The sequence below is a fragment of the Medicago sativa genome, chromosome 1 (genome assembly GCF_051527215.1).
Source record: "Medicago sativa cultivar Bolivia chromosome 1, Bolivia_mono, whole genome shotgun sequence".
Classification (NCBI taxonomy): Eukaryota; Viridiplantae; Streptophyta; class Magnoliopsida; order Fabales; family Fabaceae; genus Medicago; species Medicago sativa.
The window spans coordinates 73,813,047-73,837,365 of NC_140749.1; the positions used below are offsets into that span (position 1 = coordinate 73,813,047).

The 24,319-nt window shown below is 34.2% G+C and overlaps 2 protein-coding genes across 14 annotated transcripts; one reads left to right on the forward strand and one right to left on the reverse strand.

Annotated features, from left to right (window-relative positions):
• The first annotated feature begins 1,253 nt into the window (after positions 1 to 1,253).
• Positions 1,254 to 8,836, forward strand: LOC146957268 (E3 ubiquitin-protein ligase RFI2-like). The gene is made up of 6 exons (XM_085735388.1): positions 1,254 to 1,629; positions 3,666 to 3,835; positions 4,452 to 4,510; positions 7,037 to 7,062; positions 7,163 to 7,547; positions 7,821 to 8,836. The coding sequence occupies exons 1-6, from the start codon at positions 1,446 to 1,448 to the stop codon at positions 8,293 to 8,295; spliced, it is 1,299 nt and encodes a 432-aa protein (XP_085591514.1). The 5' UTR covers positions 1,254 to 1,445; the 3' UTR covers positions 8,296 to 8,836.
• A 3,600-nt stretch (positions 8,837 to 12,436) lies between these two features.
• LOC146957269 (serine/arginine-rich splicing factor SR30-like) lies at positions 12,437 to 19,060 on the reverse strand. Of its 13 annotated transcripts, XR_015022629.1 has the most exons (16): positions 19,005 to 19,060; positions 17,528 to 17,636; positions 17,207 to 17,272; positions 17,027 to 17,101; positions 16,828 to 16,936; positions 16,636 to 16,682; positions 16,427 to 16,484; positions 15,957 to 16,006; positions 15,759 to 15,815; positions 15,539 to 15,675; positions 15,408 to 15,455; positions 13,715 to 13,801; positions 13,546 to 13,610; positions 13,131 to 13,164; positions 12,808 to 12,876; positions 12,437 to 12,698 (listed from the first exon to the last, which is right to left on the reverse strand). XR_015022629.1 is itself a non-coding variant. In XM_085735311.1 (14 exons), exons 2-13 carry the CDS (start codon positions 17,612 to 17,614, stop codon positions 12,826 to 12,828), a joined length of 819 nt encoding a protein of 272 aa, XP_085591437.1. In that variant the 5' UTR covers positions 17,615 to 17,624; positions 19,005 to 19,060; the 3' UTR covers positions 12,437 to 12,698; positions 12,808 to 12,825. The 13 variants fall into 13 exon arrangements, 4 of the variants coding, with proteins under 4 accessions (XP_085591437.1, XP_085591423.1, XP_085591431.1 ...); XR_015022648.1 differs by lacking the exon at positions 13,546 to 13,610 and having other exon boundaries at positions 13,715 to 13,795; XR_015022638.1 differs by having other exon boundaries at positions 13,131 to 13,610; positions 13,715 to 13,795.
• Between the last annotated feature and the right edge of the window lie 5,259 nt (positions 19,061 to 24,319).

Sequence of the window (24,319 nt, forward strand, 5' to 3'; positions counted from 1 at the left end):
TTTCATGTTGAAACAGTAATAAGAATGTGACATGATTTTGTTTTTATTTTTAGTTTTATTATTTTCTTTGTCTTGCAAATCCTAATGTTAATTTTATATATCAACCTGAAACATTTGATTGTGTGTAAATCTTATATATAAATCTTATATATCAATCTTATATAGCTGATCAATTGCATTAATTTTTTATACATCAATTAAGAATGTGTGCTAAGAGGGCTTAATAAGGTCTTTTATTTTAAAACACACTGTCGTTGAAGCAAATGTGATACAAGGAAGCAATATTGGTCAAAATGTTTATATTTCAAGGTTACCATTGACTCCTTACCATAAAAGAATCCCTTTCAAATTTGAACACGATAATTTCCATTGGTCATTTCATTTGAAATGATTATCAATAAAAGTAAGAGGCAGTCACTTAAACATGTTGGGTATATCTACCACAATCAATTTTCTCTCATGGTCAACTATATTCCAACATGAAAGTTAGTTCAAGAAAAGATTTGAAGATATTTGTACGCAAGTTATAATTTGGCTTCATGAGTTGAGCATTACAAATGTGTCCTTTAGAACTTGATTGTATGCAAGTTGTCGTGGACATCATGTTTGGCATACTCAACTCTCATAGTTTACGCTATTATTTATGTACTTCATTGTACGCAGGTTGTTGTGGACGTCATATTTGGCATGCTCCACTCTACGAGTTTACGCTATTATTTCGTGTTGTAGAGCTTTCTTGCAATCTCTTTAAAAGTTTTTATGCATCAAATATATGAGAAGATAAGATCATAACCATTTGAGAAGATGAGATCTTATAAATATCATATTATATTTTTATCCAACTTGGTCATATTTTATCGTTATTTTTTAATTTTTTTATCAAGTAAGTTTGTGGCTAAAAATACACATTTTAAAGGTGAATAAGTAGAGTGTACGAGGTTCAAATCCTGACCCTCTAATTACACAGTGCCTTTATCAAATGAGTTAAACTCACGATGACAAATATGTATAATAATATTTACATAGAGGGATGTACTATTATTTTTGTGGTACAATAGAATAGAGGAGTATATTTTACTTCAACTAAACCTTAATAAAATAAAGATTTATATTAAGAAAGAAAAAAGAAATACAAGGTCAAAGCGTTAAAGACACCTTAAACAAATCCTAACCGTCGGTAAAGTTGTTTGGACAATAGAAACTTTGACAACAATCCAACACATATTAAAAATCATATTTGTAAGAAACAAGACAAAACACAATGTCATAGTTGGTCCTCTCTCTTCTTTCTTCTTCCAAACATAAACCAAACGAAGACCTTAGATCTCACATCTTTCTAATCCATGTCCTAATCCCAACACAAACACAATTCACATAACAACGTTGTTTCTTTGATTTTTCTGTTTTATATATTTTTTTCTCTTTTCAATTTTAGGGTTTTTGTAATGGGTCTTGGTAACGAAGAAGAAGACGATAACAATAATAATAATAATAATAATCATAATAAGGTTGTTGATGAAGGAAGCAAGTCTTTAGGGTCAGTGTCTTGTTCAATTTGTCTTGAGGTTGTTACCGATAATGGTGATAGATCCTTCGCTAAGCTTCTTTGTGGTCATCAATTTCATCTTGGTAACTTTTTTATCTTTCTATCTTTTTCTTTCGATGCATGCAAATTTAATGTTAATTGTTTTGAAGTTTGAACTTGAATAATTGAGATCTGTTTTTTAGTTTTTGGTTTTTACCGTTACTATTGTATGAATTTGATTCTGAATTATATGTTTGTTGGTGTTGGGGGTTATAAAATCAGAAGAATTTTTGTTGGTTATAGATGATCCTGTTTGTTTGTTTTGTGATTGTTGTCATTTGGATTTTTTTTTAGCTATTGTGCAATTATTGTGATGACAAAATATTGATGATTGGATTTGGATATACATGTTTCTTTTGGAAAGTATTGAATTTGAAACATGTTTTCAATTTTGATCGGTTACACGTGTTGTTTTATGTTGTTCCCGATGTTATATTCGACAAAGTTAGCTTTTAATGATGGAATTGTGGTCATCTAAATCAGTTTTCATGATTTAGAGTAGATAGGAATTCATCTTCCTGTAAGTCATGATTGGAAACTATGTGGGTTTTGTTGTACTTGTATTGATCATACTCTAATCGAGACATTTCGACCAATTTGTTGTAAAATTGGTAGAATTTCTGATTGACATATTTTGTTTCCTTGTGGAGTTGTGGTTAGAGGTATGCATTGACTGTGGATGTCTAATTTGGGGTTTCAATGTGTAGTTATAAACTTAGGATTAGGAAGACAGTTTTCACGTGCTATGTGAGAACACACTTTGAGAATTATACTGAACATGAAACTTATGCACAAGTTTGATTTATGGAGTTGATTGTTATGTTATATTATCATTGCGAGCTTAGTTTTTTATGTACAATTATTTCCATATATTGTTGTTATGCTGAATTATGTTGAATATATCGTTATTTTCAAATATAGTTAATATCAGTCCCGGAAAGCAAAGCAGAGAAAACGACAATAAAAATTCTATAATGGGATACCAAACAGCTGACGCTATTCAGAATTTTTTTATACAAGTTATGTAACGATAAAAAACATGTGTCTTGAACATAACTAATCAGTGAGGAGGGATAAAAAGGAATGACCGAGGCAGCTGGTCACCAGAGCTGGTAGAAGGTGAGGTCGTGACTAGGAATCTCTGGAGTTGCAGAAATTCAATGAAATTGGCAATTACTTTTGGATTTTGGTACATTGAGAGTTGTCATTAAGATATGATCTCACACGATCTTTACCTAAATCACCTGTAAAGGGAAAATACTTAATGTTGTGCAGACTGCAGTGTTATGAATAGTGCACGATAGTAGCGCTATTAAGCTGTCACAGAGCCGAACGGCTGGTGGCCTCTATTTGGACTTGATCTTGTCATATTTTCAGTTAGAAGCCGATGTCGCGGCGTTATGCACACAAAAGGGCTTAGATGATGAAATCATCTGAAAACCCCATTCTGTTACTGCATGACTCATCCGACCCATTATTCTTTGGCGATTTGTTGCCAAAAGGTGTTTTCGGCCAGCACCTTCACATGTAGAGAAGAAACGAAAAAGCAAGAAAAAGAAAGAAAAGACAAGAAGAAACGAAAGAGGAGAAGTATGCAGATTTCCAGCGGTGGTGGCGGTTGTTTACGGAAGTAAGAGAAAAGAGGCTGCATACATTTTATTGAGAAGAAGATATTTCAGCTTTAGGGTTTGGGTTTCATGTTATGGGCATTTAATAAGCCCAACGATGGGCTAACTATTTCATTTTGGTGAATAATGGGCCATGTCTAGTGAAATAAACATGGAAAAACATTACGAGCTCAGAATTTGAGTAATTCTTGAGCATTTATACATATGTTATATATATTATTAATTACTGAATTTGTATAGCAAAATTAGATTAGCGTCTGTCCTGTTATGCGCCATCCTGCTATATGGTTTTTGTGGTCAGTTGCTATCTGCAATTAATAGCTATGGTTGTGCTTGTTTTAGAGCAGTACTGCTTGCTTTCATGTTTTTACTGGAATCTATTTCAATCAAGCTGATAGCTCCTATTTGTTATTATATTTTTGCGCTTACTATGTTTTCTTTATGTCATGTAGATTGCATTGGTTCAGCATTCAATATAAAAGGAGCAATGCAATGTCCTAATTGTCGGAAGATTGAAAAAGGGCAATGGCTTTATGCTAATGGTTCTCGGTCATATCCAGAATTCAGCATGGATGACTGGACGCATGATGAGGACCTATATGATCTTAGCTACTCTGAAATGGTAACGTCCTGTTCAACTTAGGCTTTGTTGGAATTTTATTTTATACTTGCCGAAGAACTTGCATAAAGGCCTATATTAAGAAGATTAAAGCTTGACCATATAATAACACTGATGGTTAAGATTAAACTGAATTTTTTAGTGAGTGATCAATGCCGTTCCTTTTTCCATTAGTATGGCTACTAACTACATGAAGTTATGCGAAAGTTATAGCCAAGAGCAATAGAAAATTTATGTAGCTACTCAAAATTATTTTGCCATCTTATTAGACCTGATATGAGTTTCAGCTCCATCTACTGTATGCCTTCATTTGTAGATCTTTTTGTTAATCTGATTGCAAGTCAAAGTCTACCAATGTATAGTAACTAAAAAAAGTCTACCAATGTACCATTAATACCTGATGATACGTTATTTCTCTTCATTGGCAATTTGCCATTTATAATACATAAATGATCCAAAGATGAAATCCATTTTTATATGTATAAGTGGTTGGAACTTCAAGGTTGCAATTACCTCTTCCGTTTGGAATTATTTCTTGTTCCCTTTTATTATATTGAGAGACAATTTTTTTTTTTTTTGCCTGTTTTGACTACATTTTCCCCTTAAATGGTTTATGCAGTCATTTGGAGTTCATTGGTGCCCATTTGGCAACATGGCACGACTTCCATCATCTTTCGAGTAAGCCTAATTAACTTTCATTTGTCATACATATGATATGATTTTGTTCTTTGGATGCTATACATTCTTTGGTGGCATTAGTGTTGTCTGTCATTTTAACCTATGAAGCATTGACACTTCTAGCATAAGGTGTGCTGAGGCGTCCGACGCTCGTATGATACATGTCGGAAATCCCAGACCAGTGTCCTAAAATAATTTTTTTTTCTCCAACACTCCTTGGATCGGTTCCAACACCCATATGACGACACGTGTCGGACAGACTAAGACAAGTGTCCCAAAAAAATTGTTTTTTTCTTCGCTTCAACACACCCTATACCCTCCTTGAACACATCTCAAACACGTCTACACGAGTTAAAGATGTATAGAAGCTATGTTGATTAATGAGAGGTTAAATATATTAAATGTTAACATTATTAGCTTTTCCGATAGTGGATGGATAAATAAATGTTAACTATTATCGTAGTTTGTTTTTTTAATGAAATAAATTTCTCAAATTATATGCACTTGTGTATATTTTGATTCTCAATTTAGATCTTTTATAAATAATATTAATATTTTATTTACTTATAATAAATAAATTAACATCCGTGTAGTGGTGTCTGTGTCCTAAGTTTTTTACATTAGCAGTGTCGATGTGCCATGTCGGAATCCTTGCTTCATTTTAACCTTATTTGACTTTTACTAATCAACTTTGGGTTCACTATCGCTTTAACCACATATATAAGTGGTTGTTCAATGAGAAGTTAAATGATGTGCTGAATTTTAATATGGAACCTAATTCTGATAAGTAAAATCAAGGGTTAATAGGTCTTTACCCCCCTGTAATATAGGTCATTTCCGGTTTTCCCCCTGTAATTTTTTTTTTTGATTTACCCCTGTAAAAAAAGGGGGGGAAACCGGAAATGACCTATATTACAAGGGAGTTTTTGGTAAATAAGAGAAATGTTTGAAATACCATGGAAATCTTACTGTTATTAAGATTTTGTGGCCAGTAGCATCAGTAAATTCAAAAGTTGGTTTCTTGGTTGCTCAACTAAGAATTTATTCAAAAAAAAAAATAAAAAAAATCCAACTGTTTAATCCAGAATATGACTTCTGAGTTCGGGAGTATTTGCTTGGGAATTGTTATAAGCACAATGGACCTGTCCATTTTTGGTAGGAACTGCCAAATTTTTAGTGAAATTACTTGAGTTGAACTCAACTTTTAGATTCAACTTAGTTGGAAACCATTGTGACATGTTGGCCCGCCCCTCCACAACACACGGACTGTAATGTTGTGCTTTGAGAAATCTTTGCTAAAGTGAGTAAGCAAGCAAGGGTGAACTTAAAAACCAGCCCACTTTAGATGACCTTTGTTGGTTGCTTTGCAGCCCACACTAATATCTGTAATAGTGCACTTTGAAGTACCCCTCTTCTTTTGATTGCTGCCTCCTGTCCTGTTCTTCTCTTGTAATATAATTGGCTTATTTATTTCAAGACTAGGAGTATTATAGGCCCAACTGGTATGGTTACAGAAAAATTGGGAAGAATCCCCTTTGATTGCAAAACAATGCAGCTCTTCGAGGGTCTGCCCAGCTACCAATGCCAAAAGGCCCTAAATCACTCAATTTACTCTAATAATTTCTCTTTATTTATAGGCTGCATGTCATATTGGGCCTAACTATCTCTCTAACAAACTTTCTAACTCAACCTAATTAGCTAACTTCTTACATAACAATTTACCAGCTGCAACAGAAGGCCCAGCAGAAGTACATATTTTATTCTTTTAAGCTAGGCTTGTATTACATTCTTGGCTATATTCCAGTTTATTATTTCCTGTCATTGTAGTTGAAGCTTGTATGAATGGCTGTTGCATATTTGTTATTGAATTTTAATCTCATAAGTTGTTAATCATACTTCTGATTTGTTGAGCTATAGATTTTTATCTAAGAATTTATATACTAATGTGCTCTAATTAGTTACTATATTCGCTCCTAAATATAGGACCCTCTTGACAAATTATTTTGTCCCTTTTTCTGAGACCCCTTTGAATTTTGAAAGGCATTGATTATTTTGAAGTACATATTTTTACCAACATTCCCCTAATTATTTTACATCTTTTTCTGCAATCAACATTTAATGCTATGAGGAGATAATAAACTACTCTCTCTCTCTCTCTCTCTCTCTCTCTCTCTTGAAGGATAAATTTGCAATTGCAATACTCAATTATCAACAAATTTAACACTGCCACAAATTTTCTTATTTCCCGTGATTTAGTTAATGGATTCCTATATTTAGGGACAGTGGTAGTATGTTATAATGGGATATACCCTTTTGGTTGGCTTGCCTCTCCTTTGCTAAAGGAGGAACATCATAGTGCTATATGTTTTGTACTGTTGAATTCTCTGGTCAATTTGACCAAGTTTGCTCAACATGTTTGTTAATGTATATAATGATATAATCCTTTAATGTTTCTTAAATTTTAGGTGTTTTTAGGAAATATCAAGATGTTTATATAACTTATATTTATGTTTCCGATTTTTCCAGGGAAGGCGAATTTTCATCGATTGCATGTAAGATATCCCCTTTCCTTTTAATAAGCCTCTCCGCTCTTTTTAAGTCAATGCTTGCACTGCACCAGATATATTAATTTATTGAAATTGTGAGATGCAGATCCTGATATAATTGGACAACATGCTGCATTTGCTGAACATACGGCCGTATCATCTGCTAGTCATCCCTGCCCGTATGTTGCTTACTTTGGACCAATACATCCATCCTCCTCCAATTCAGGCGGAGCTGTATCAGAAGCACCTAACTTCAACCATTGGAATGGCTCATCTGTGCCTAGTGAAATGCCAGCTTCCTACACATTTCCTGCCGTGGATCTTCATTATCACAGTTGGGAGCATCATACCCCTCCTTTCTCTACTGCAAGCAGTCGTCTAGTTGGTGCTGATCAGCCCTCGGTGTCACCCGCTAGTCAAAGGCCAGTCAGGGGTGGTTCAGATGTACCAAGATCAGGATCTTTTATGCATCCCTTTCTTGTTGGCCACAGGTACATCTTTAGAATCGGCGTACCTAAATTAAATAAATAATTTTTTCACGAGTGAATTGTTTGCATGTAATTTGATGTGAACCAAACCGTAATTTATCATATCTCAATGTTCGGTCTTATGGCGTTAAGTATGCAATTAGTTTTGGTTATATGCGAACTAATAGATAAGAAATAATGGATCTCATATCTAATTGGCTAGTAGAAATTTGCTCGTTGGTCAATGCTTATTGTTTGAGTTACAACAGACATTCAATGCACATTTAATTTCTGCAGTTCTGCTGCCAGAGCGGGTAGCTCAATGGGCTCATCAATGATCCCTCCTTATCCTGGCAGCAATGCTCGTGCCCGTGATAGAGTCCAAGCACTTCAGGCATACTATCAACCGCAGCAACATCCTAACTCAACCACAATGCGGGCCCCCGTTTCTTCTGTTGCCCGACGAGCCAGCAGTCACGGTGGTTCAACTCAACTAACACCACCAGTGGCCACATCACCAGACCAAAGTGGTGGTTTCTTCCTTATCCCGTCAAGTTCTTCAGGACGTAATTTCCAAGAAGAAAACCATCTACCGAGTCGCTTTCATGCTTGGGAAAGAGACCACTTACCTTCATTGTCGTTGAGCCAAGGTGATAGAGATTCAGGCTGGAGACCGTACCACCAATCCGCGAACCGGTCAGACCCAAGTACCAGATCCAACAACTTTCGTTTAAGGCATGGATCAGATAGAATGCCTTCACAACATCGGTAATACACCTATGTTTTGTTCACTGTGAAGCAAACTCTCATTACCATGGAAAATCAGAACTTATTTATGTTTTGAGAAATGTTACATATTGCTTTGGCGCTTTGGCCTTTTGGGTTTGTTATGTTAAGGTACATACATTATATAATCTGGCTGGCCTTGGAACTGATTTTTCCTGCAGCCATGTGGCTGTGTGATGGACATTTGCTTCGACTATTTTATGTGTCTTGGAGGGCGTAAAATAAGATGGTATCTTGTTCGGAAAATCAGGTTTTTGGAAGAAATGCTGGAGCGTGTGTTTTCAAGTGATAAAATCAATTGAAATTGAATGTGATGAATTGTGGTTGGATTTGTTTTGAGTGAACTATTTATGTTTTGATAATGACGCTCATGCAAATGCTCTGTCTTCAGAATTCGAGTAATTTTACCTCTTAAGGCGTTGGCCAGTGATTTGTAAACTGTTGTGCAAGAACTGAGCGAGGGTATGGAATTCCTAATAGCAGTACCATACCTCAAAATAATTATAGTTCAAGGATGATTTTGAAAATAATGGTTTATCAAGTGGTTATCCTATAAAATTATTTTTGCGTAATCAATGACTTAAATAATTTGACTTGCAAATTGATTTTAAGGTGGTAATTATAATGTAATTGTCACCTTATTTTCACAAATCAATCTTCTCCTTCCTCCTAACCTTTTTTAGCACCACTTAATGAGTAGCAAGTTGAAGTGTGGAGATCCTTATTATGTAGATTTCTGCTATTTTTACGCCCTTAATATCAATCTTGTTACCTGTTGAAATGATCAGATTGATGAAAATATCCCTAACCACATTAAGATGTCCTCCTTTTTGAAGCTTCTAGTTTTTCGAGAGTTAAATTTATTTTTGTGCAATTGTTTTTTGGGTTAATAGTCGTTTTTAGTATTTGGATGTGTAGTAAATAGTCACAATAATCCTTCAAAATTTTAAAATAGTTTCTGATTGTGTATTCTGTTGGCCAACATAGTTAGTATATTGAGGGATAGACGTGACGATGTTAATGAAACGTTTTAACGTCAGAGTCTATGTTGACTAACAACGTTCATAATTAGGGGATACTTTAAAATTTTGATAGGACTATTGAGACCGCTTGTTACACATTCAGGAAAAAATGGTTATTAACTTTTTTTCTTCTCAATTTATCTATATGTACGTGAAACTAGTTAATAGATGTACCGGAAACTAAATTGAGTTCACACAGTTCATTTAGTTTCGGTACATCAAGATGTACTGAAACTAAATGAACTGTGTGATCTCAATTTAGTGTATGTACTTGAAATTATGTCATGGATGTACTCGCAACTGGATGAACCGTGCAAATTGAGTTTAGGTATACTCAATTTTTCTATACATATGTGAATTGGCACGGAAGCCTGGAAACTCATAAGTTATAGGTGTTACATAGATTTTTTTTTAAACAGCATATATATATATATATATATATATATATATATATATATATATATATATATATATATATATATGAACAGCCTTGCACAAGAAGTGCGAAAAGGCACAAGTTACATCAGGTAGCTACAAGAAAAAAAACCCACAGGAGCTTATAAACAAGCAGCCGCACCCAGGGAAAAAACAAAACAGTAACGCTACAGACAAACAGCAGAAAACTGAGGACAACATGCGGCCAAAAAACAGAGAAAACACCAGCTGATAGCTCCTAAAAAACAGCAGCCCAGCTGCTAGGCGAACGACACACAGCACCCATCAGCGTCTTATCATGCACTCCTTTGGATTCCATGTCCACTCGTAAAATAAACATGAAGGTATCCGTAATCTTTGGATTCGGGTTACCAAACTCAACACCTTGGCCGGAATCCTCATAAAGGACAAGAAGAAGATAGGAATTCCATTAAGAACGGAATTGAGAAGAACAATCTGGCCTCCAAGACTCACATATCTACTCCCCCATGAATTAAGTCTATTCCTTAATTTCTCCAACGTTGGCTCCCAAGTGGAGACCTTCTTAGGATTAGCATCCACCGGTAGTCCCACATAATTAAAAGGAATACTCCCCTCTCTACAATTCAAAAACCTACACGCCGGTTTTTGAATTGTAGAGAGGGGAGTATTCCTGTTAATTATTTGGGACTACCGTTGGGTGCTAATCCTAAGAAGGTCTCCACTTGGGAGCGCCTCCATGAACTCTCTAGGGACATTAACACCAATTAAAGAGCTCTTACGATAATTCACCTTTAATCCGGATGCCTTTTCGAAACCTTGTATCATAGCCTTAAGAGTCCGAAGATTCACCACCGTAGGCACACCAATACAAAGCGTGTCATCGGCATATTGTAGGTGAGAAACACAAGTGCCCCCCTCTTAATTTCAAAACCTTGAAACAAATTACGATTCACCGCGGTCGACATCAACCCACTAAAGCCTTCCGCCACTAGAAGAAACAAAAAGGAGCAAGCGGATCACCTTGTTTCAAACCCCGTTGAACATTAATCTCCTCGGTAGGACTACCATTCACAAGAATCGACATACTACCCCCAAAGACACAAGTCTTCATCCACCTCACCCATTTATCACATAAGCCCACCCTTCTCATCATATATTCCAAAAAACCCCAATCCACGGAATCATATGCTTTTCAAAATCCACCTTGAGTTTAGGTATGCGCTAAAATGTATTTTTCACGTTTTTGATCTCAATTCACCTACGATACTCAAATGTTAAAAAACAAATTGTAAAAATCTCACTTGCACAATGGAAGGTTAGTGGAAGACATGCAATTTTCTTCAATATTTGATGAGTTTTGTTTTTAGCTATATGAACATATTGTGATAAAGAGAGTGAAGTGTATGTACATAAGAGGATTTTGAAAAGTGAAGAAGATTTTGAATATTGAATATAACTAGAGGCATTTTAGAAATTTTGATGATTAAATTGCGTTGGAGAAAAGATGGCATGCTGAAGCACTATTCCGTTGTCCGAATCCGCAATCTGCATTTGCTGCTCTTCATGTCCCTCTTCTGGATGAAGTAGCAGCTGATAACATAGTGTCGTCCGGATAAATTTGGGTGGTCTGGTGTGCGCTCTACTTGTAAATTATGCATGGCAGAGGTAATTGATACTGCTGCAATGAGACAGGATGTTATTTTCGAATTTAAAGTACCTCCGGAAGTTAAGAATCTAATTTGGAGAGTAGCTAGAATTGCATTCCATCTCGTGCTCGGAGTAGAGCAGTTTAGACCAATATTAGTTTATGAAACTCAATTGAGCCTATTTTGGAAACTGAATTTTTTTCAAAATTCTGCATAATTTATCCACAGAAACCTTGCATGTTCTTTGCGGAGCATTTGGCGTAGTTGAAACCTTGATGTGTGGAATAAAGTGTTTGAACGTTCTACCGAAATCATTCACCAAGGAAGGTTGCTCTTAGACGAGTGGCATGCGGCCCGAACACTAGAGACAACAACCACTGTCAGCAGGCCGGGTATGCTAATAGGTGGACGCGTCCACCCACGGGCTATCTTAAATGTAACATCGATGCTTCGTTAGCTGCAAAACTATTTAGCTGCAAACCTATTATGGAGGTTCAACTAGGTTAATTTATTGGACTTCTCATCGCTCTAGATGAAAGAATTGGGGTTCACAAAAGTTATTTTTTTTTCTCTTGATTCAAAGCTGGTAGTAGATTCATTTCACTCTAGTAATGCTGGTTGTAACACTGAGTTTAGGGATGTCCTTTCAGTGTCATCTTATTTTGTCTGCTTATTATCACAACTCTCATGTGGAGTATTTTAGGAGAGGTTAATCCGCTCAAAGCCATGCAAAGGTGACCATATATGATGTTAGGTCTCACACTTATATTGATCTCCCAAACATGTATTGAATCTTTCCAATATAAAAAAAAAAAAAAAAGTTTCGGAGAATGTAAGTAGCCGAAATATTTTCCTTTTCCACTCTACTATGTTGGGTCAAGATATGAGATTTGTGATGTCACTTTTAATTGCTTGAAACGCATAAGCTAAAACACACTGGAATTCTAGGGTAAAAACAGCCCAATATGGCAGTTTTAAACAGCTAAACGCCCAGGCCTTCGCATGTAACATAGCCCAGTCATATGCTGATAATGCAATATCATTTCAGTTGGTTCAAATCATCCACTTCAAATTTAAATGCACAAAGGTTTGTTTTACAGTTTCACCAATCAAATTTAAGATTCAAATACAAACTAGTCCGAGCTATAATAGAGCTATATATATATATATATATATATATATATATATATATTGGTGAAAATAATAGAGCTGTATTGGATCTTAGATGTAGCACAGAATGATGATGCATGTTCAGCAGCAGTGGCCTCCCCAGATTACACACATCGACTGCATTCAGATCTCACCTGAAAATCAGATTTCTCCTTAGAACATCAAGAATTTTTTTTTAAAAATAGATAGGAAATGTATAATTAAGTACAGTAATGAGCAGGAGTTTGGGGACAATTAGCATACTTAAGCGAAACGAAATTGTTACAGGCTCCTTGAACTTTGGCTAGGACTGCGGCTCCGGTAACGTCGAGGCTGCATTGCAAACAAAACAACAGAATAAAAGTAAAAGTTGGTTTTGGGTTAACATAAACTACCATTTACATTAAATCATTACAGGCTAATTCTACTATAGTTTAGCAGAACTGAGAATCTTAGGGCGAAATTGTGCAAATGTAAAGAGAAAATTAATACAACTGCATCTGTCACTCCATTTTTTCCGGAATGGGATTTCCATTTTTCTCCCCTTTCTAAATAATCTCAAATTATGTAATTCAGATAAAACTTACAGATGGACTTGGAGATCGGGATCTCGACTGTGATCTGCAAAAATAAAAATGAACAAATATCAATTCAATATCTAGAATGAATCGTGAAAAGTTTGATGACTTGCCCCACAAGTCCAAATTCCACACCAAAGTTAGTGTAACCAAAAGGAAGAAATCAATCTACCACAAATCTTGATCCAAGTCGAGGAGGAAAGTAATTGAACTCAATGTCATGCACAATACTTAAAATTCTATTGTGAGCAGTGCATGATACCTTGAATTGAATCAATTGTAGGTAAGATGCAACCAGTTTCAATATGGGACATTAAAAGAAATCCTTAAGAAAAGGATAAGCTCAACCCAGAACTTAGAGCGTAGGTTATTTAAAGTTTTTAAACTGTAACCCTGCTTATTTGTAATTGCTGTTACTTGTTACCAATAGCATATGTTCACAGTGATCCAGCTTTTATATTCCAACTCATCCATCTACTGTCATTCAGTCTACAACAATGGCAGACCATGTCTTTAGTCAATATAACATTAGTGCTATTGTTAGTCACAACATTAATGCGTTCCAGAGGTGCTCATCAACAAAACATCATTACCTCATACCACGAAGTTGCAGGCGTTTGAGCACCACATGCCATCAAGATCCTAACATGCAGTTCCCAGGTCGCCGCAAAAGGCTACATCTAGAAAAGAAGATAGTCAACCCTAATGAGCATTTTATAATCAGCGGCCAAGCTGACAACCACTTTATCAACACACCCTCCATGTTTCCACATATTAAGAATTATGCTTATAAGTCATAAAGAGAAGAGCTTATGATAAGAATAATTTTGATTGAAACAATTGATTTTGAATTATAAGGAATGATATATTCCTTTCAACTTGCAGAAAAAGAGAAAGCTTTAGGAATATCATGATTTTCTAGAAAAGCAAAACAAAAACCGCAACCCATCCTCAAAAGAAACTGATGTGATATACCATATGGATCCCAGACAATCCGATAGGCAGTAAAATTTAATGCATTTCTTAATTATGTGAAATAAAGGGTGATGTTATATCTTGTGACAACAGAAGATATTCCAAAGAATTTTCTTTCCAATTCAGGAATAATACATACGGTTGAAAACTGTACTAGAAGAAATCCAACTGGATCAAGATAAATGTTGCAATCCTATTGCAGGTTTTGAAAACAGATAAGTTTTTCAAAATAATAGAGACATGATCGAATCTAAAAAAAGGTAAAGACCTGATATGAAATCGGCTAACTGTAATCAAAGTTGCCAGCTCATTTCTGTAATTATTCCATAATAATCCTGAGGTAGGAAGGAAATCAACCACATTCCAGAGTGAAACTGATTACTTAATAGTTCTACCACACTTAATCCCTTCTTCTCCAAAAACAAATATCCAAGAGACAAATTGGACCATATCAAATCTAACCGATTAACAAACTAAGTTTTCATCTCTCCTTAGAGATATGGAATATGTAATCCTAAAACTCAAACGGGTAGTTCTGCCAGTCCAATATAGTTTAAAAGTATACCAATACAGACATGATTGAACACCATTACGCAGATGCATAATTACCAAAGCAAGCACACAGTACTGGTTAGGTAAAAGAGAGGCAATAGCATAAGTTGATTCATTTACATGAGTAAAAAAGTAATCAAGCATGAATCAAAATTCACCTACACAACTATAAATAAGAATAAAAACCTAGTGAAAAGCAAGCTCTCGTCCCAAAACTAAAATAGATACATGACAATAAGAACTGAGTGAAGAGCAGTAATAAATATCACAGAATTTGCCGATTCTATTATTTCGGCCAGTGCATGACAACCAGAGCCTACATAATATAATCTCTTCCCATATAATTATTTGGATCCCATCATGGGAATCATCATTAAATTGAATACAAACAAAGCCAATGGGAAAGGCAAAAAGTTTTGCAGCAACAAATTTTATACAAATTATCAAGCATTTAATTTTGATTCCACCCACTTAGCGGGAAAAGGCTTGGTTGTTGTTGTTGGTATCAAGCATTTAATTTTAGATAAGCCTCTGGTGAAAAACGTGTTCTATATTTTCAATTGATCATATGATACAACCAGTCTAACAACCTATTAGAGATGTATACGCCAAGTATAATCATGTGACACTCTTATTAGATGACCATTTTTTAATCAAATTCAACTTTACCCATTATGTGAAAACATAAAACTAGAAACCTAAAAATTCAAATCAGAAAGCTCAAAATTGTGCATGTTTCAAGACTGGGCAGAAGCTGACCTTGAAAGGGAAAATGAACGCCGAGAGTGTTTTGCTTTTGGAGACAAACTGCAAAATTAACACTTGATCAGTTCTTCAAATTTACCGAAATACATACCAAATCATACTTGACCGATGGAACCAAAATGAACCTTCTGCTCCTGCCACTGTAGCTATGACTGAGACTACAGCTTCGACTTCGTGATACATATGGGCTGCGGCTACGAGAATAGCTCCTCCTTGAATCATGACTGGGACTTCTAGAATAACTCCTATCATATTCCCTCACCTGAACCAACCAGAGAGATATGTCAAGGAGAACAAGTACGTAAAACAGAAAGCAGAATGTAGCCAAATATAATATCCACTCACTCGTATGTATGACCGAGAAAATGCATTTCGAAATTCAGAGTCATCGAGTTTCCTGATCTGTATGACAATACAAAGTTATTGAAGCATACTAACAGTGCTAGTTAAAATGGAAGCCACAAAAAGTCCAGCTCAAGAAGGACAGACAAGTAAAATACAAAACCCGATAAACATTTGATGATACAGGCTAAGAATACTTACAGCATATTTCACATCATTATAATTGGTATAATCCACTATCCCCGTCAAGCCTGCATACAAGTTATACCCATGTTTTAGAATTATGTGGTGAAAATTTTAAGAAATAAATCAGCTCAAAAATCCTAGACATAATGGCATTGTTTCCTAGAATCGTTGTTACACAAAATTAATCACATGCTCCCTAAATAAATATCACATTATCACCGTTTGAGATTACGAGCAAAGATAAAAAATGACTCCCAAAATAATCACCTCATAACATTTTTTATTAGCTTATTTTGTGTTCAAAGAAAAGCTTATCATCAAACCACTGCATTTTTTATTCCCTCACTTTGCATGCAAAACGACTTTTACATTCTCTTCTAATCCAAAAGCTAAGGAGTAGAAATGCCTGTGTGCTCAAGGACCCCTTGCATTAACCATTTTATATACAAATATAACTCGCACCAAAATACATCATAACCACTTACCTCCACGCTCACGGAACACTTGAGAAAAACACACATCACCAGCTTTGCGCATGTGATCCTAATCATTTAGAACCCAGAATCAGCATATATTATTCATTAATTTTCAACCAACACAATACAATGATTTCAATTTAAAATGTTATTAATCCCCTCCAAGCAATTTTTTTGCAAGTATCAAATGGTCATAAGAATAATGAACCAATCCATACTTTCAGGTCTTGCCATGAAGCAGAAGGAGGTAATCCAGTCACAAGAACTGCAAAGACAATACATAGGGTCAACCAAATCATTCTCACTTTAGGTACAAATAGGAGGTAAGACAAGGAAATAAGAAAAACAACTATACAATGATATGAAGCTAAAAAAATATTTTTACAATTATATCAGGAAAAGATAGATACCGCGATAGTCAGATCTCCTGGAAACTCCACGGCTACCACTTCTACCGCTATGCCTACTGTTTCGGTCTACTGATGATGAACTTCCCCGTCCACCATGTGCAAGTTCAACCTACGGTAACAAATTTTGACCAAAAAGTTCATATAATCATTTGATAGTGTGCCTCTTGGAGGCAGAAAAAATAAGGGAAAATATTCTAACCCGTAGTCGATAACCATCAAAATCATAACCATCTCTATAGTAAATTGCATCTTGAGCATCACGAGCATCCTCAAACTGCAATATAATGTTTAATATACATAAGACAGAATGCACAAGGGGACTAAAAAAAGGTGTGATAAATACCCCTTCACATCCTTACAATATGAAATGCAAACATACCTCAACAAAAGCATAACCTGGTGGTTTTGGAGGGATCTTCAAATCAATGTCAACGATAGGACCGTACTGCATTTAGACAGTGAAGAACGCAATAGTTTAAATTGAAATCCATACATACTGATTTTCAACTATATTTCATAATTGTGTGAATCCATGTGTGTGTCATGTATAAAGGTATTACAGCGAAAGAAAATAATGGGAGTAAATGGTAGATAATAATACTTGATAGAAAACATAAAGACGATGATAACGTAAGTGCATATCTTTCAGCATCGAAGTTAACAGCAATACAGTGCATACAATGGTATTCGGTATACGTACCTTGTAGAAAAGATCCTCAACTTCTCTCAGGCGAATATCACCCGGAAGATTGCCAACATATAACGTGCGACTTGACCGGCCACTCATTTTTTTCTCCCTAAAGCACAGACTGAACAGTTGAAATTACACATTTATTAACAAATCATGTTGAAATAAAAGCACTTGATTCTCTCACTTTACACTTCACTCGCTTTAGAGGATCCAAATCCTATGATTTATGTATTGTCCAGTTATAAGTTCCCATACACTCCATTAAAAAAAAAAAAAAACTGATACACTATGCAAATTAATTAATTAAGTCGCTAAAATACAACTGAAGTATACATAATTTGACAAAGTAATGCTCCTCAAAATTTACTGAAAAAACCATTGCTGAACTTGTGAACAGTGAACACCTGTCCAGCTTGTGGGAGGATATTAGAGATATAATTAAATATTAGTAGTTAGTTTGTTACTAAATGTAATTACTTTAGGCATTTCAATAAAAAAATATAGAATTTGTGTATCTTTTATCTCTTCCATGACCTCTAACAAGTTCTGTAACATAAATAATAAGAGCTTGAATGTTATTGACAATAACTTGATACAAAACAGTGTTGTCAAATATCAGCCGTGATGGCGCCATGGCGGATATCAATGGCGCATTTTTGGGAAACACCAAGGCCAATTATGGTGGCACCATATGTCGGATATGTCGGCGCCATATGTGTGTCGGATTTTAGGCTTTCCAGCATCAATAACATTGATACAAAAGATTATACTCTAATCTCTATTTATAGGGATACATGCACGAACTCTAGATAAATAGGAAAATAAGGTAGCAAATAATAATAATCATAATAAGTAGGTTTAATTACTCTGGAGATCTTGAATTATTTGTGAATCTTTAACTAGACCTCTAAGTTAAAAAAGTCTGTAATTGAATCTCTAAAATTGTCAATAATATTGTAATAGGTCCCTAATTTTTTAATCAGGTTAATGAAATTTTAAATACAATTTATTTATATATTTTGAAGAGATCAAATTACAATACAAATTCAGTGACCATGTTACAAACTTTTAAGTCCAATGAACTATTTAAAAACCCTCATATAGTTCATGGACATCCGGAGTAATTAAACCTAATAAGTAATATAAAAACTAATCCTAATAGATAATCTAAGATGCTAAGATTATAAACTAGTCATAGGAAATAAACTAAGATACTCTAGATATAACATCAAAAAATATTATAAGATATTTTCTTATATTGTAACAATGATATAACACAGAATACATAAATGGTCTGAAGTGAAATGAAGCGAGAAAGATAAAACAAAACAGTTGCATGAAAATATTACACAAGATCATGTTTGTTTAAGTTTGAGTTATTCAGATAACCTTTTACTTCAAAAGAAAAATCGAACGTGTGATCGGAAAAATCTTGCAGCAACAACAATAAGTGAGGACAGGATTATTGAGAATTTAGATTAGTTACCTGAGAGAGATATGACCAATTACGCGAAGAATGGAAGACGATGTTTGTTCTGTTCTGAGTCACAGAGGAAACTCAACATTTAATTGGAGGAGCAGGCAATATGATATGATGACACGTGGACGGCCAGAACAACGATTGCATCTTAGCCGTTTGTTTCTGCCTTTTATTTAAGAGCTTTTTTTTGGTAGAATGATAAAGGACAAGAGGGAAAAAGAAAAAGAGCACCAAAAACAATATGGCTCTCTCTAAACGGACAGCACTTGGGTGACATAATGTCACAGTGACATTAAATCTGGGTCAAACAACACACATTGCCATTTGCATCTGGGCCACACAACACATCCATGAGTACATTTGTGTAGCCCAGATTTAATGTCACGGTGACATTATATCACCCAAGTATTTTCCCCCTTTAAACATATGTTAGAAAGAAATCGTTATGAATATATTTTCTTTTAACAAATATTTTCACCAAAACCAAAATATATACTCCCTCTGGTCACTATTATAAGCAAATTTTGACTTTCTATGTTCATTCAATAAATGATGTATGTGGTCTATATTGTAGACTACATACATCATTTATTAAATGAATCTAAAAAGTAAAAATTTGTTTATAAATGAGACCGGAGGGAGTACATGTATATGCAAGTGATATGGAGAAGATAAAAGACTTATAAAAATCCGCTTCGTAAATAACATATTGAATATAGTTGTTGATTACCAATATTAAACCATGATAAATATCAAATATCTCATCAAAAAGCACCCTTATTAGAATCTGAAGTAAACAGCCATCACTAATCTTTATAAGAAGATGTTGGAACTAAGATTGATGTGGTATTTGGTGTTATTTTTTTTTCTTTTCAAAAAAGGATAGCTAGCAAAGAGCTAGACTACCAAAAAAAAAAAATATATATATATATATATATATATAACAGCAAGGAATAAACAAACAAAAAGGAGGGGGACCAAACCAAAAACCTCCTTAATAAGAAACAAACCTAAAATTAGGCATGCCTAATATATTTTTAGTGTATGATTCAGAAATGCAAACAGGAACATTCATCCAAACAGTGAAATTTTGAAGACTGTGTCCAGTGAAAGCCAAGAGGTCTGCACAAACATTCCCTTCCCTAAAAATGTGAGTGGCAATAAAATTCATGTTTCTAGTAAGCAGCATACAGTTCATCCACCTATTTCTTAAATGCCAAGGAACTATAGATTGGTTTTTAAATGCCCTAATAACCAGCTCATAATCCACTTCCAGCCAAAGATTTAACCATTGGTGACTTATAGCAAGCTCAATAGCTCTCATAGCACCTGACAATTCTGCATGTAAAGAGTTCCCTATACCAGTATTTTCTCCAAAGCAAATGAGCATCTCTGAGTTACTATTTCTAAATATGCCACCACATGAAGACAAACTTCCGGAAGTAGATCCATCAGTATTACATTTTGTCCAATTTAAAGGAGGAGGCTGCCATATTACTTCAATAATTTTGGGAGCTTTAGGAGGGTGAAGATTAACACAGAAGTACTTTAAAATGCAAAGTTGGAAATGCTAGGTGAAGCTACCTTTGTAGACAAGTTACATGTAAGGGCAGTATTGGAGATAATAGTAGCAATAGAGGATCTCCAATGAATCTTGACATTTTGAAACCTCCTCTGATTCCTTGCATACCAGATACTATTGATGATGTTGATAAGAGAAGCTATGATGACAGTCTTGCATTGTGGGTTCCAGGAGCCATTACATATGTTCCATAAATCATCCTTTGACTGGATATTAATATTGCAGTTCATGATCCCAGCAAACCATCTCCATAAAGTAAGAGCATAAGAACACTCCAAAAATAGATGTTGAGAGGTTTCAAACCTATTGTTGCAAAGAGAGCACATAGAGGGCAGATTGCAGCCTCTATTCATAAGGTTATCATCAGTTGGCAGCTTGTTCAGCATGAATCTCCAAACCAGCAGGGCCTTTGAAGGAGGAATATCAGGGGACCAGATATGCTTAGCCCAATTCACTTTAGGGAAATGAGTTTTCTTTAAATTATATGCATCCTGCAAAGTTAACTCACCATTATTGCTGTGCTAACAGATTAATTTGTCTCTGATGCATTGTTTTGGAATGGTAACTTTTGAAGCCAGCAATCTCATGTCAGGAAACAATCTCAAAATATCTTCAGGAAACCACCAGTTGAAATTCTGCATGTAGTTGCTGAGCTTTTTAGGGAGCAGATTCAACTGTTGAGAATCAATCTCAAAAAGGTCAACTAATTTTTCCCCACACCAATTATCCAACCAACAGTTAATTGTATCTCCATCTCCGACCAACCAGTTAGAGTTGTCAATTAAATTTTGAAATTCATCTTTTGCACCACTCCAAATTAAAGAATACACATGATGACGAATGCAAGAGGAGTTCCTGATCACTCTACTTCTAAGAACTTGAGCCCATTGTTCTTTAGATTGAAACAGATCCCAACATATCTTCAGATTGAACTTGAGCCCATTGGTGTTATTTGACTATATGCATCATTTTATTTTAGTTTCAACTTCTACTTATAAGTATATGGGAGGTCATTAAAGGAGAAATTTTTTTTAGAGTTATGATAACAAGTGTCTTTAATACATGAATAATTGATAGTTTAATGAAACAAAAGTTAATTTTTTAGTTAGAGAAATTCTCAATAGTTTGAGGAACATATTATATTGTTGTCACTCGAGTCGTGTAATTCACTTTTATCCTAAATCATGTAACTCCGTATGTGTTTTGAGTCTTTTGTAGTAAGGAATCAAGTAAATCGATAAATCAAGACATCACGCGAAGGATCAAAAGATATGAAGTTTAAAAACCAATAGTTGTTAAAAGGTTTTCGAAGTCAATACAAAATAAAGAAAATTCATTTCAAGTTCCTAGATTTTTTAAGATAATACAAGATGAAGAAAAATCATTTCAAAATTCAACACTAATCTCATTAAAAGCACCACAACTTGCATCAACGTTAAACTTTACATATTCGATTGAGTTTATCCACACACGCACAGCTTCGTCGAGAACGCAAAATATCTATTACCTATACCTATAATTTTAATCAAAAACAAATTAATCTTAATATATAAAAACCATCGCTCGTAATTTATACTCATTAGCACAATAAGAAAAAAGAGACCTGTTCCCATTTAAATGCTAATAATAATAATAATAATAATCTATACTATATATAAAGAAAACTACCCCTTTCAGCACACTTTTGGGTTGGACTTTTCATTCCAAAAATACCCTTAATTTTTAATTTTAATTTTAAATACAAATAATACATGTAACAAATAGATAATAATAAATTTAATTTAAAGAGAAAACTTACACACGTGAATTACCAATCTATGTCACTAATCGCCCCCCTTAACCCTCTTTTACCTCCGTTAACCACGGATCAAACTCACAAAAAACTAGCACAAAATAAAAACTCATGTTACTTTTTTATCAGCGGATTTTATGTTGTACATCTGTGTTGTTCCCCTCAATACAACCGACAAAGATTACCAAGTATTTCCATATTATTTTATTAATATAAGTTACTCTTCCTCAGCCTTTGATCAATTGTAACAAACGTGAGCAAAAAATAATGGTAAAGATTGTAGTTTAAATCCTCTACAAAAATATTAGTAACAAACGTGAGCAAAAAAAATTGTTAAAGATTGGACTTTAAATCCTCTAAAAAAAAGATTAGTAACAAACGTGAGCAAAAAATATTGTTAAAGATTGGACTTTAAATCCTCTAAAAAAATGATTAGTAACAAACGTGAGCAAAAAATCATGTTAAAGATTGAACTTTAAATCCTCTAAAAAAAGATTAGTAACAAACGTGAGCAAAAAATAATAATGTTAAAGATTGGACTTTAAATACTCTAAAAAAAGATTAGTAACAAACGTGAGCAAAAAATAATGTTAAAGATTGGAGTTTAAATCTTCTGAAAAAAAAGATTAGTAACAAATGTGAGCAATATATAATGTTAAAGATTGTACTTTAAATCCTCTAAAAAAAAGATTAGTAACAAACGTAAGCAAAAAATAATGTTAAAGATTGAACTTGAAATCCTCTGAAAAAAGATTAGGACTCAGAATATTTTAGAAAAAGATTTGTTAGCACTATATTAAATATTAATTATCAATCGGTTTCCAGGAGAAGAACATAATTTGTTGTCATTCGACGAGGTTGAAGGGGATACTCATATCTTATATCAACATGAATTCTTAAACTCAACTGTTCAAGAAAGTATCCCACCACATAGTTTAAAGGGAAAAAAAGGTGCACATTTGATGTTGTTGCAAAACATAGACCCTAGATATGGCCTGTGTAATTGGACACAATTGTTATGTCGTGGTTTATTTAAGAATATGTTGGATGCGGAAATCGTAACATAAAGCATGCTAGAAAAAGAGCATTCTTTCCCAAAATTAAATTAAAAATAAATGTGAGTTCATGACTCCCTTTGTGTTTACTAGAAAATAGCTTCCTGTTAGACTAAGTTTTGTTATTTCCATAAATAAGTCACAAGGGCAAACCATTCCCAATGTCGGAATCTATCTTCCACGACATGTTTTCAGCCATGGTCAATTATATGTAGCTTTATCAAGATGAGTTTCTCAAAATTCAACAAAAGTTCTCATTAAAGAAGGGAAAATAAAAGGAGAAGATGGAGACTTTACGAAAAATGTAGTCTTTAAAGATATTCTTTTATCGTAATCATAACAATGTTTCTTTTACATAACATGTCATTTATACATTTATATTATGATGTTACTAATTACTATTAGAATAAACAATAAATGATCATTATTTTATCTTAATTTTATATGCAGACAAACTAAAATATGTTGAGTTCAAAAATAATTTTGTTATATGCCTTGACAATATTTTGTTTATAAATCAATATATCAATAATTTCCATTGATATTTAAAAATTTTAATCAAAATTATACAAACAAACATAATAAAATAATCACATGCGTTAGCGCATTAGAAAGAGCGGACAGACGGGCACGATAGTGCCCGTCTTTCCGCTAGTAGTAGTAATAATAATAATAATAATAATACGTACGACATATTGTTTCTCTAAAAAAAGTACGACTTTTTTGTTTTTTTTTTTTTGAGTTTTTATGTCGAAGAGAAAATGTTGTTAGTTTTTTTTTTTTTTTTTTTGTGTATGGGATTCGAACATCAGATCTTGTGTATATTATGCATTGTTCTTGTTAATTGAGTTAAGTTCACATGGACAATTGTTGTTAGTTTTTGAATAAAAGG